Source organism: Planococcus citri, chromosome 5, assembly GCF_950023065.1.
Source record: "Planococcus citri chromosome 5, ihPlaCitr1.1, whole genome shotgun sequence".
Lineage (NCBI taxonomy): Eukaryota > Metazoa > Arthropoda > Insecta > Hemiptera > Pseudococcidae > Planococcus > Planococcus citri.
In genome coordinates this window covers 14,461,597-14,474,384 of record NC_088681.1, presented here as the reverse complement: position 1 = coordinate 14,474,384, position 12,788 = coordinate 14,461,597, and the positions used below count along the sequence as shown (strand labels likewise).

Here is a 12,788-nt window from a genome sequence, read left to right as displayed (position 1 = left end):
ATGTTTTTCAAACATTGAAACATTTCCTCTTTGAGAACACATTTTTCAAAATATTCTTATGCTAAACCGATTGTACAATTTACAATACATATGTATATCCAATCTTTAAACTGAGATACCTGCTGTACCACTATTCATTCTTTACATTCAATTATACAATGAAGAAAATAATGGTAAAATATTTTCACTTTTTTTGAGATGTAACCTGATTACTGCGAAGGGTGTGATATTTCAATTTTCAAATTTCAAATTATGAAAAATGAAAATAATTTTTTGAAAAAAATAAAATATTTTTGTTACGCATGATTGCCACACTGCTATCTCACCCACCAACCAATCCAATCGCGACGTCGAGCTGACGTCACGCAGTCTCCACCCATTCACTGCGTCACTATCATTCTACCCTCCCCACTATCCGATTCTGAATCCGAACGATTCGGTCTCGGCGCGCTTTTTCCCCATCCTCGCGAATGATTCTTTCCTTCTGGACCAATAGGATATCGAATAACAACAAACAAAGTACACAGTACAGTCAAAAACGCGAACGAGAATAGTGCAAGTTGGTAATACTACGTAATCGTATTACAGCTACTACTATGCAATTTATATGTTGTTGTAAAGTGTAAACTGTCTTGTAATTTAGATTTTAGAAAGTGTTTTGATTCGCGACTTGTGTTTTATTTTTAAATTTACGCGATTGTTTTTTTTTTCCTCGATTAATTATTATTTAAATTCGTAATCTCGTATCATTTTTTCGGCCTCGGTTGTCATTCATATTGCGCGTATTAATTCGTCTTCGTCGACTCGAAAAATTCCATTTTTTCATATCAATATCGCTCGTATCGTTCGCGTTACTCTTCTTTTCCTATATTGATAATTTTTTCTTATAATATTATTGATCAATAACCGAAAAAAATTCGATACTCGGTTCAAGAATTAGCACAAGAGTTCTGTAATTATTATGATGTGGTGTTCGTTTGATGTGTTCGTATTTTGGTTCGAGTTTAATTATTAATAATTTCGAAATCGTAAAGTTTTTATATGGTTTTTCGAAAATATCTCTATCGTGTATATTCTGCGGTGTTTATTAATTCTTCTTTATTGAAAGTTGTTGCCAGTGTCGCGTTAGCTTAAAATTTTTTTCCTTCGACGTGGTGAACTTAGCAGAAAACTGTTCTCTTTTCGTGTGTTTTTGTTTTATTTTTCATTTTTTTCCAAACAAATAAATTAATTGGATGATTTATACGAGTCATGCAGGTAATTAATATGTTTAATGGTGATACGAATACGACGAATACGAATGTGTAATTTCAGTTCATGTCAATTGTTATTCGAGATGATTGGTAAACATCTCCTTCAGTGGGTGGGAAAGTTGGCCGGCTTGAAAATTGATCAATCTGTAAATTATATTGGAATTCGGCGTAGGTAGAATTTCCATTGAAAAAATCGATCCGAGTTCGTCGAGGTGACTCGAATGTAGGTTTTTTGCTCAGCAGCTGTTCTTCAAGCTGCTGTCGAAGATGATACAATGAACTCGCTACCTTTAAAACGTATTTGTATGGAAATCGTAGTACAATAGGGTACTAATGTTTTGTGTTTTTTGTTTTGTCGTTGCGCAGGAAAGGTCGTCTGGCGGAAAGAGAAATTATTTTAACGACTGTTGGTGGTTATGTGACATCGACGAAAGCAGTTATGTTGACCACCTTCGAAATCCGGAAACATTCTTGCGTAGAAGCCACACCAAAGAATGGGCAGCACGTCTGAAACCTATGAAAATGGCACAAACGTAGTAGTATACGTTGCAAATGAAAATGCGCATATACAATCGCACCAGCAGCATCAGTACCATTCGCATAGTATTGTTTCGAGTAATTTGCATCATCAGTCCGACGATAATGAAACCGTTTATAATGTTTGTACGGAATACAGACCATCCTCCGTAACGATAACGACGTACGAGCCGCCGCCACAACAACTGCCACAGCAGCAGCCGGATAAAAGCCAGCTAGAGCCGGAGGATCCTCCTCATCATCATCATCATCACGAGGATGGCGATTTTATGCGCGACTCTACGCAATACGCTTCGTACAACGGCGACCATCATCGAGAAAAGCTCGCCATCGTAGACAATTGTGCCGGCGTCAACGTCGGTGTCGGTGTCGGTGTCGCGAATATCGAACAATATGTCGACAAATTAAACGTAAACGTGAACGATTCGTCGACGGTGAATTTCGTCCAGAATCCGGACGCGTTTGTTCGCAGCGAATCGGTAAGATCGGTCGATTCGGTCGCGTCTACGTGTAGCAGCTTGAGCAGCTCCAGTGTGGGCAATAATCCGAAATCGGTGCCGGATAGTTTCGCATCGGTTAGCACCGATTGCGGCGAACCGATCGCCACAGCTCAGACTGTAGCTACTACGTTTACGCCGTCTTCGCAGTTCAGAGTGGTGCCCTTTCTCACCAAAGAACCAGCAGTAGCAACAGCAACAACAGCAGCAGCAGCTCCTGTACCGAGGGTTTTCCAAAAACCCGTCGTATCTGTACCGTACGGCTGGAAACGAGTGCTGCATAACGGATCTATTACGTATATAAGGTATGTGCCATATATTGGCCTTATTTTGATGTTTGTATATTATACTATGCTCGAGCTACACAGACAGATTTTCGAAATCTGACATATTTGAACCGAACTGAAGCAGAAGAGGTCTCCGCAATTTTGATCCTCATCTCATGAATTGAAGCGAAATGCAAAATAGACAGATCCAGTCCATCAAAAGTCATTCACAAGGTGGTCCCACTAGCTGTAGACTCGTGAAAAACGGTTCATAATTTGAGAATTATTTGTACACTGATACGTTTGATTTCGAAATGATTGAAAATGTGATGAAAGGGCCAGAGGGGAGGGGGGGGGAGGTTAATGTTCCCAGTAATTACCAAAAAATTTACATTAGTATTCGATGCAACGAGTTTGTCGAGCAAAAATTTGGGTTTTGTTGCTCCGGAGTCTATTTTCAGGCTATTTCGGTTCGAAATTCGAAAGTGAGGGTACTTTATTGAGGAGGAGGGGAACTGCAGGCTGAACTCAACGTTGATTAGATTTTATGAAAAAACCTGAAATGGTTGAAAAATGTTACAGGAGGGCTCACGTGTATAAGATTAAGGGTGTAGTTTAGCTTCCAAAAATTCGAGAAAATAGGTAATGGGAAATTTTTATTGAAAAATATTTGGCTGCCAAATCGAGAGTTTAAAATTTTACTTTTTAATTTTATCACTAGACAAATAACTGATTTGTTCGCGAACGAAAAATTGAATAATAATTATTGAGAATTTATGATTTTATTTTCAACGAATTATTAAAAATTGTGCGTGCGCATTTTTGCATTAATTGTTGCCATTTGTTGCACTCACACTTGTACACGTTGTTATTTAATACGTATGAAACGTTGCCAAATCGAATTTTTCGTTTCATTTCAAAAAATTTCCAAAATAATTCCGACTTCCGATAGTTACGAAGAAAAGAATTTCCCTGGCCAAGCGCGTCACCACTTCTTCTCCACGACGTTGTCGTGGAAAATTATAACCAACGCGCTCGGCTGGAGAATTAATTTTCATTTTCATTCAATGCCAGAGTTCTTACGTGCCATAATAATATTGGATGGATACATTCACGAAGTATTTTTAATAAATAGAGGATTCGTTTGATTTTCCGAATGATTTTTTTCAAATTTTTAAGATTTAATGTTCTGACAAATTTCTTATAAATTTTTTTTTGTCCAAAGTAAATTTCAAAAATATCAAAAATTTGTCATAAAAATTTATAGAAATGAAATATGGGATGAGGTGAGGGGGGAAATAAAATTCTATAAAATAGTATAAAACAGGACTTGTTAATTATTTGGAAAATTTTAAAACAAAAAGAGTAACTTTTAGGCTGGCAAGACAAAAGTTATTGCTTTTTGGATGTTTTGGCAAACAAAACACAAGTCTCTTAGCAATTTTGGCAAAAATTACGAATTACGACTATCTGACTATTTTCATCAAAAAACTACTTCCTGAGAATTTTGACGGAAGAACATTTCAAATTTTCATTGATTTGCCAAAAATTGATCCTCTCTGACAATTTTATCAAAAAACAAGAATATTATTTTGACAATTTTGGCAAAAACAGGATTTTTTTGGCTAACCTTGACAAGAACAGGAATGTTTGACAATTTTGGCAAAAATTGTCCCTTTTTGAGAATTTTACCAAGATAATAACTTTTTCACAATTTTGACTAAAATGGATACTTTTTGATTATTTTAGACAAAAATTGACGCTTTTGACTACTTTTTCAAAAAAATGACACTTTAACTTGGACAAATTTGGCAACAAAACAACAGAACCTTGAACCTTATACACCCTGGAATGAGATCATTTAGAGCGATTCTCCTTTCAATAATCCATCCTAATCAAGCAAGCTTCAAATTTTTGGGAAAATTTGAAAAAAACGACTTATGAAAAAATCCAGACAATCAGACAAAAAAATTTAGAACTGTTCTGAGAACGCTTTCTAAAATTTGTATGCTGTTTTTGACAACCCCCCTCCTCATTGCTAAAAATTAGTCTTCTGTGCAATTTCAAAAGAGAAAGTAGTAGGATTTTTTGCAATTTTCGCAAAAATAGTAGGCAAGACTTTTAGAAAAATTATGACGAGAAAAAAAGTGGTTTTTGAGGATTTTGGTTATAAACAAAATAGACTTCTGGAAATCTTTTCTGGCAATTTTGGCAAAAGATGACCCTGTTTTACAGTTTCTACAAAAAAGTTGAATTTTTCGCAAAAAAATAACATTTTTGTTTATTTTGAAAAATGGTATCCATTTTTTAAAAATCTGACAAAATATCAGAAAGTCATTATTAAAAGTTTTATAACTTCAATGATTTTTTTCCTCCGAATCTGACAGACTGTCAGAAAGTCGACGAAATTTTTTCATCAAGTTCTTAAAAGTCTGGCAGAATGTAAGGAAATTGACGTGTTTTTTTCAAAGTTTTCCGAAGTTTTCAGAAGTCAACCTCACACCATTTAGTCTATTTTCTTCCATTTTGAAAAGTCTGACATAATCTCAGAATGTCAACAATATATTTTTTTTCAAGTTCTCAAAATCTCTGACGCAATATTAATATCAGAACTACAATAGAATTTCTTCAAAATTTTCAACAATCGGAATCTCTAAAAGTTTATCGATTTTGTATAGACACCCCCCCCCCCCGTGTCACCTATATTACGTAAATACCGCGTTCACAAAAAAATTTTTACAATTTAAATAAGGCTAAGTTTGGCAAGACTTCTGATTGGCAATTTTGAAATAAAAAGAGGAATTTCAAAAAAGGTGGTATGTCACTTTTTTTGAACACTCCAAAAATCATGATCAAGTTTTTGGCTCAAAATTCTTCAGAAATGCTCAAATAAAGTTTTGAAAGTAATTTTTTGCCTACACTTTAACATATTTCTGCAGGTCGCATGACGCCTTTTTCAGAAATTTCGGAAATCAAGACTTAATTTTGAGCTCAAATAGGATTTAGTCTTCCAAAAATGCACAAAAAAATATTTTTGTTGGAGTATTTGAATTCTCTGTAAACTTTTTTAAAAATCCCACAAATGCAAACCCAATTTGGGGCTCAATTCTTCGAATATTCTCAAAAAACTAGTTTTGTCATTATCAAAATTGAACAAGAATAGCAAAAAACATCGTTGAAACTTCTTCAAACACAAGTGAAAGTTCTAAAAACACTGTATACTTCCAAAAAATGAAGTAAATTCTATCACAGTTCCCAAAAATACACAAAAAGTGTTAAGAACATGTCAAAATGACACAAAAAGACTCAAAAGCAATAAAATTGCTGAAGATTATTGAAGAAAGGATAACGTTTCTGTCAAGTAGGTACAAAGATAAAATTTGCAAAAATTCTTTAAAACATTGTTAAAATTACCTACTCAACATGAAAATCACAAAAGAATTCTGAATATTCAACTACATTCGCCTAAAATTTATGAAGAAGTGTTGAGAAGATGTGTGTAGAAACACTCAGAAAAGTATTAAAATTACTCAATCATCAATCAAGTGAGAAATGAGAATCATCAAAAGTGGATGAAATTTCAGTAAAATTACAAAAATACAAACAAAATTAAATAAAACTTCGCCTATTGAGAAGACATTCAACTGAAACTGAAAACAAAACCTGTATATTCAATTGTGTTTTTTTGCCCATTATTGCCATCTTAGTTTCGAGAAATAAAGTACCTACACTCACGAGATGTGGACATTTTGGGAAAGTTCACAAGGAAGTAAATTTTCGAAATGAAATAATGAGAGGTATAATTTTGAGATTTTCAGTTTGTTCAAAATAGGTAAATTTTTTCACTTACTTTGAATCTGAATAAATGAAAGTCGATAAGCACCCTACATATAAACTTGAGTGAATAAAATGTAAGCAGGTAGTAGGTAAGGTACCTACATGGTTTATTGGTTGTTGAAACGGACGTGAAATTTATTTTGGAATACATTGATGAAAATTATTAATTATAGCAAGAATAAATGCAATTTTTTTTTACTTTGAAGTGATAATTGATAACATTACGAAATTGTTTTTGATTTTGAGTTGAAATTAATGTGGCCAGAAGGGTTTGTGATGAAAAGAACAAAAAATTCCGTTCTCAAAATGCAAAAATTGCAAAAACTACACAAACGCTCTCTTTATTGAAAATGCTTCAACTAAAATATGTAAACAAACGAAAATTTGTTGACTGTCATGGCGATGTGAATCTATAAAAAGTCGGCAAAATAGTTTTCGTATTTTCCATTTTTCACGCTCAAAAATGATCAAATAATGTTCATTTTCGGATATGTTGTTTAGAAAGGTTATATCTCGGCGAGTACGGGCTCGGTTTTTTGAAATATTGTCTCATAAATGAATAATGCTCGCATGAAAATGACCCTAAATTACGTAAGTTTAAATCCAAAATATTTCAATTCTAAAGCAAAATTTTAAAAAAACAGCTTCGTACTCGCCGAGATATAACCTTTCTAAACAACATATCCAAAAATGAGGCAGATCCATTCGCCCGTTTTTGCGTAATTTGGAAAATAGAATTCGTCATATCGACTGCTCTGCGGAAGAAGGGCCAAACTGCTTTTTTACACCCGTTTCTAAAACCGTAATCGCCATACACAGATTTTATAGTAGTATAAATTAGGTTTTAAATTTTTCTCGCCTTCATTCACCATTCAGGTACAACATTACGTGAAAAAATCACAGTTTGATTAAAAAATTTATTAACAAGGAATGTATTTGTAGTGAATGATGAAGATTGGCCCTTTGAGCTATATTATTTTTCAATTTTTACACAAATCAAAAGGGCCAATCTGTCAGTTTTATCGACATACTGGTACGATTTCACCATTGTTGGGCAAGGAATATTGTATTTCAACTTTCAAGAGCCCAGTAATTTGAAAAAAGTTCATCGTGTTCTGGATCAGAAAATGAAGTTGCGCATTTCTTCGAACACTTTTCGTTGCAACCAGGTTTAATATTTCTTGCTGGAATAGTTATTCCCTTTTGAGTTTTCATAGGATTGACCCGAAGTTTTTTTCAATTTTCTTGATACTCGTTTCACCTTTTTTGCAGTCTTTTCTTCGGCCAGCAACACAATCGATTACCTTTGTCCCCTCTTATGGGAGATTGCCCAATTTCTTAGTTTTTCTGATATCTAACTTTTGAATGGTTGATGCTACAGATTTTAATTAGAAACCAGCTTGTAGAGGAGAAAAAGTTGATCATTTTTCATGCTTCAAACACCCATGTGCCCAATCAAAATTTTGAGATATTTTAATTCAAATGTAAAAAAATTGTAACTTTGAAACTTTGAACTTTGATAACTCGAAAATTTGATCGAGCACATGGGTTTTTGAAACATGAAAAAAGATCTACTCTTTCTCCTCTACAACCTCGTTTTTCCCCAAAGCTCTAGCGCTTTTCAATCAAAAGATGTGAAAGCTCTAAAGCTCAAATTGATTTATAATCATAACATTCTCTTCCGGTGGTGTGAGAGTATCATTACGATTAAATTCAACCGAAAAAAGAAAAACACGAAGCAGCAGTCTTATTATTCTAATACAGTGTAATAATTTTATCCAAAACAGCAATAGCAACGTACCATCTGTATTATTAACAAGGGCATCTTGCGAATTACGAGGAGTTTTTAACTTCAATCCTTTGGAGAGCATTCCGCCTCTCACTCGTGGCATTTTAAATAATGATTTTCACACACAACAGGCAATTTTTTTCAACATGAATCTTTTCAAAATTTAATTGAATAACCGCAGCATTTGGAATGAAAACAACTGGGAAAGTTGAAAACTTTGTCTTCGATGATAATTCAATCAATATCCTTTATTAACGGAATTATTACATAAGAATTACAGATAAGTTGACTAAAATAAACTTAACAGTTTACTCCAACTCCGCTATACCCGAAATTGGGCGAAGGATTCTTGCAAACGTGCCCACTCCTGTCTTACTAAAGTAAGTCTCCCGTACATTTTGTGCCCCAAAAAACTACCAAAATCATCCTCCCATCTCACCTTCTGTCTCCCCACTCTTCTTGTTTTTTGCCCTAGATACCAGAAGGTAACCTTGTAGGTCCATCTCTCATCCCTCATTCTCCCAACATGGCCTGCCCAGTTCCATTTTTTTCGTCTGATCAAGTGAACCATATTAAGATTGTGTTCTAATTTTCTTTTGATACTTTTTATTTTTATTTTATCTCGTAATTTTACGTTTAGCATAGATCTTTCCATTGCGTTTTGTGTCGCTTCGATTCTTTTTAATAACTTATTTGTAAGGGCCCAAGTCTGAGATCCATACGTTAGGGTTGGGACAACACAAGAGTTGAAAATTTGGCTTTTTTGATAATTTGAAAATGAACCTTTGAATATATGCTTCAGAGACCAGTACTTCCTCCATGTTAGTGTTATCCTTCTGTTTACTTCTTTCTCTGTACTATTTTCAAAAGCTATTGTTTGACCCAAGTAAACTGTTTCCGTTACTTTTTCTATGTTCTCATTTCCTATTTTTATATTGGTTACAGTATCTTTGGTCAGTATTTTTGTTTTGGTCATGTTTATATTTAGCCCTGCTACTTTTCCTTCTTCATTAAGGTCGCTAATCATCTGTTTCAGCTCTTTTATATCCTCAGATACTAGGGTTACATCGTCAGCGAATCTCAAATTTGTAATCCTTTCCCCTCCTATCAAAATTCCTTTATTTTTCCATTTGTCTTCAAATTGTCTGAAAATAACTTCCAAGGCACTAATAAAAAACACAGGTGAGAGAGGGTCTCCTTGCTTTACCCCTTTTTTAACCGCAAAATATCTTCCTGTTTTATCTGTTATTATTCTAGCTTTTAGGCCGGAGTACATTTCTGCTATGATTTTTGTCATAATTTTTGAAACACCCATCTGAAGAAGGGTGTTTACTAGATAATTGTGCCTTAGGGAATCGAAGGCTTTTGAAAAGTCTATGAAGGCTAAATGTATGTTAAAGTTATATTCGTTGCTTTTTTGTATTAATTGATTTATTGTATGAAGATGGTCAGTTGTTGAGAAGTTTTTCCTGAAACCAGCTTGCTCTTTTGATTGTTGTTCGTTTAGCTGGGTACGAATTCTAGTTTCTATTAATTTTGAGAAAATCTTTGATAAAACTGTGCTTAAAGTTATAGGTCGATAGTTGTTAATGTCGCTTTTCTCTCCTTTTTTATGAATCAGAATGATATCAGATTTTTTGAAATCTTCTGGAATGATTTGTGTGGTTAGGATATCATTGAAATATCTAGTTAGTCTTTCAGCTAGAATTCTCCCCCCAAATTTTATTTGTTCGTTTGAAATGAGATCATGACCGGTTGCTTTGTTATTTTTTAACTTTTTAATTATTTGTTCTATTTCCTCCAGCAAGAATTCTGGTTCTTTTTCATCTTTAATATTAATTACAGTTTTTGGTAGGCTGTTGGCATCTTTTTCATCGTACAGATCAGAGTAGAACTCTGTGGCTAACAGATTTATAATTTCCCTATTATAATGTTTATTACCATTTTTATCGGTCAAGTACGTGATCCAAGACTTTCCTTGAGACAGATTTTTCCTAATTGTTTTTGTACTTCTTGTGCTGTTCAGAATTTCATTGATCATGTCTGCTTTTTTACTATAATTGAATTCTTTAAGTTTTTTCTTCACTAGTTTGTTTAACAAATTCAGTTCTATTTTTTCGGTATTTGACTTGTCCTTAATTTGTTTTATTTTTTGTCTTTGTTTTATTACTGTTTTTAGCTCAGGTGGCAGAGTACTTGATTTTTGTCTGGTTTCGTTTGAGGTTATTCTTTTTGTAGCTTGATTAATAATTTCGTTAATACTGTTAGTGTGATTATTTTCAAGTATTTTGGATAGTTCTAATTGGTAGGCCTTGGAGTTATATTTGTTGATTTTTGATTTGACTGGTTTTTGGCTAAAATGTGATTTTTTTGGTAAGATTTCTATAGTTAGATCGCATGAAACCAGCCTGTGGTCGGAGTTATATTCAAAGTTTCTGACTTCACAGTTTTTTACATAGTTTACCTCATTTGATGCTATAATATAGTCGATTTGACTCCTAAAATCATGATTTGGAGCTTCCCATGTCCAAAGTTTGCCCTCCCTTTTTTTAAACATCGTATTCCAGACTCTCAAATTGAATTCCTCACAAAATCTCAGTAATCTCCACCCCCTCTCGTTCCTCTTTCCATACCCATATTTCCCTATTGAAAATTCGTCCGTATTTTTGCCTTTACCTATCTGACTGTTCAAATCTCCTATTATAAATGTATCTATAAGCTTGCTGTTCCCTAGAACCTCTCTCAACTGACCAAAAAATTCCTCAATCTCAACCTCGCTTGAGGCAGATGTTGGGGCATATACCTGTATTATTTTTAGTTTGTGTTTACCAATTTGTATCTCTATTAGCCCAATTCGATCAGACACTGGTTGGAATCCTATGAAATTTTCAATTATCTCCCTATGGATAAGGAATCCAATTCCTTTTTGCCCCCCAGCACTATCTGAGTGAACCATCAAGTGGTTATCTTTCGTGTTTTTGATTACTACATTAGAACGACGCATCTCTGACATACCCAGAACGTGGATTTTGCTCTTTTCAAACGCCTCTTCCAATTCGATTAAATTTTCCTCTGATTTTAACGTACGTACATTTAAGGTTGCTATTCTAAGTGGGACGTTTGCTTTTTGGTCTTCCTTGCCCTTGGTGACCAGCCTTTCTGGGCAAGCGGAGTTCGATTCTTATTTATTCCTATTTCCTGTCTTCGACTTATTGCGTTTATTCCTATTTTTATTTCCCAGCTGTGACAGGGTCAACGTCTTTGTCTGTCTGGGTCTCAGTATTACTCCTTCCGACTGTGTCTGCTGGCTGACACCTGCTACGTGATGGGCCTGATTTTCTTCAGCATTGTCCTCCTGGGTAGGAGAGGGTAAATCATCTTCTGTTGTTATTCTTTTACTGAGGCCGTTTTCTTCTTCCATGATAAATACTTTCCCGTCTCTAGTCCATACCCGTTCTATAAGTCCTTCTTCTTTCAGATCTCTTGCGCTTTTGAATAGGGACATAGTGTAGGGTGTTAACTGCTCGTTTACGTAGATAGGTTTGAGTCGCAATCGCTTGGAATTTTTAATTAAAGCTATCTTCTTATTTCGATTGGTAAAACGGACGATTATTGGTGGTATTTTGCCTCTTGTCGATTTCAACCTGTGAGCAATACTTATATCGTGATCCATTAGGTTTACCTCCAATTTATTCGCTGTTTCTTTGACCACATTTATTATGTCTTCGTTATCTTCTTCCGGTATGCCGCTTATTATCACGTTATCGATTCTACTGTATTGATCCAAATCGTTCACTTTCATCACAAGTTGCTGATTTTGTTTAATTAAATTTGTTACCTCTACCTTTAGCTGCTTATTTTCTTCCTTTACCTGGAGGATTTCAGCTGTAAAATTATTTATTTTTTCATCCGTCTTCTCCACTGTAGTTTTGATAGTTTTAACGTCGTTGATCATAGCTTTGAGCTCTGAAATGAATTCTTCATTCAGCGACATTTTGCAATAATAAACACGCTGAATGATGACTGTTCGTACAGAATTGCCAGCGATAACGCACCACACTAGCTAGACACTGATAAAACGAGAACCTGTTAAATATATCCGACAAACTTTACGCACTAAAACACGTCTGTCTTCTACTAAGGTTTTTATCGAACCCTTCGATGATAATTACTGTCAAACAACAGCGGCAATGTATACCTACTTTCCAGAGAATCGTCTATAAAAGGTGTTGTTAAGACTTCACAAATTGGTAACAGCGGTTGTGTTGACACTAAGGATGGCACAGAAAATCAAAAGACACGAAGCAAAGATAATTATTCTCGATTTGCCCTAGGAAACTATGTCATTCTGTTGGAAAAACGATACAGTTTGGCTCTTTTTCTGCTCATAAAATCAGATTGGCCCTAAAAAAGTTCACAGTTTGGCCCTTTTGACTTTCGTGAAATTTGCAAAATCAGTTTGGCCCTTGGGTGTAAAAAAGCAGTTTGGCCCTTCTTCCGCAGAGCAGTCGATATTTTACCTACTCATTTACCTACTAAACTACACCCTTAAGGTTCCAATGGTGAGAAGGCTGTTGAGGGGGGGGGGGGGGGTGACCTATTTTTTTCA

General features: G+C 34.7%; 1 protein-coding gene across 1 annotated transcript in view; it reads left to right on the top strand.

Moving 5' to 3' along the window:
* Positions 1-517: 517 nt before the first annotated feature.
* Positions 518-12,788, top strand: part of LOC135848088 (uncharacterized) — a 161,925-nt gene continuing 149,654 nt past the window's right edge. The window contains exons 1-2 of the mRNA XM_065367862.1: positions 518-1,257; positions 1,620-2,592. Coding sequence (XP_065223934.1) covers positions 1,748-2,592 — 845 coding nt within the window. The 5' untranslated portion in view covers positions 518-1,257; positions 1,620-1,747. The remainder of the gene's footprint in view (positions 1,258-1,619; positions 2,593-12,788) is intronic.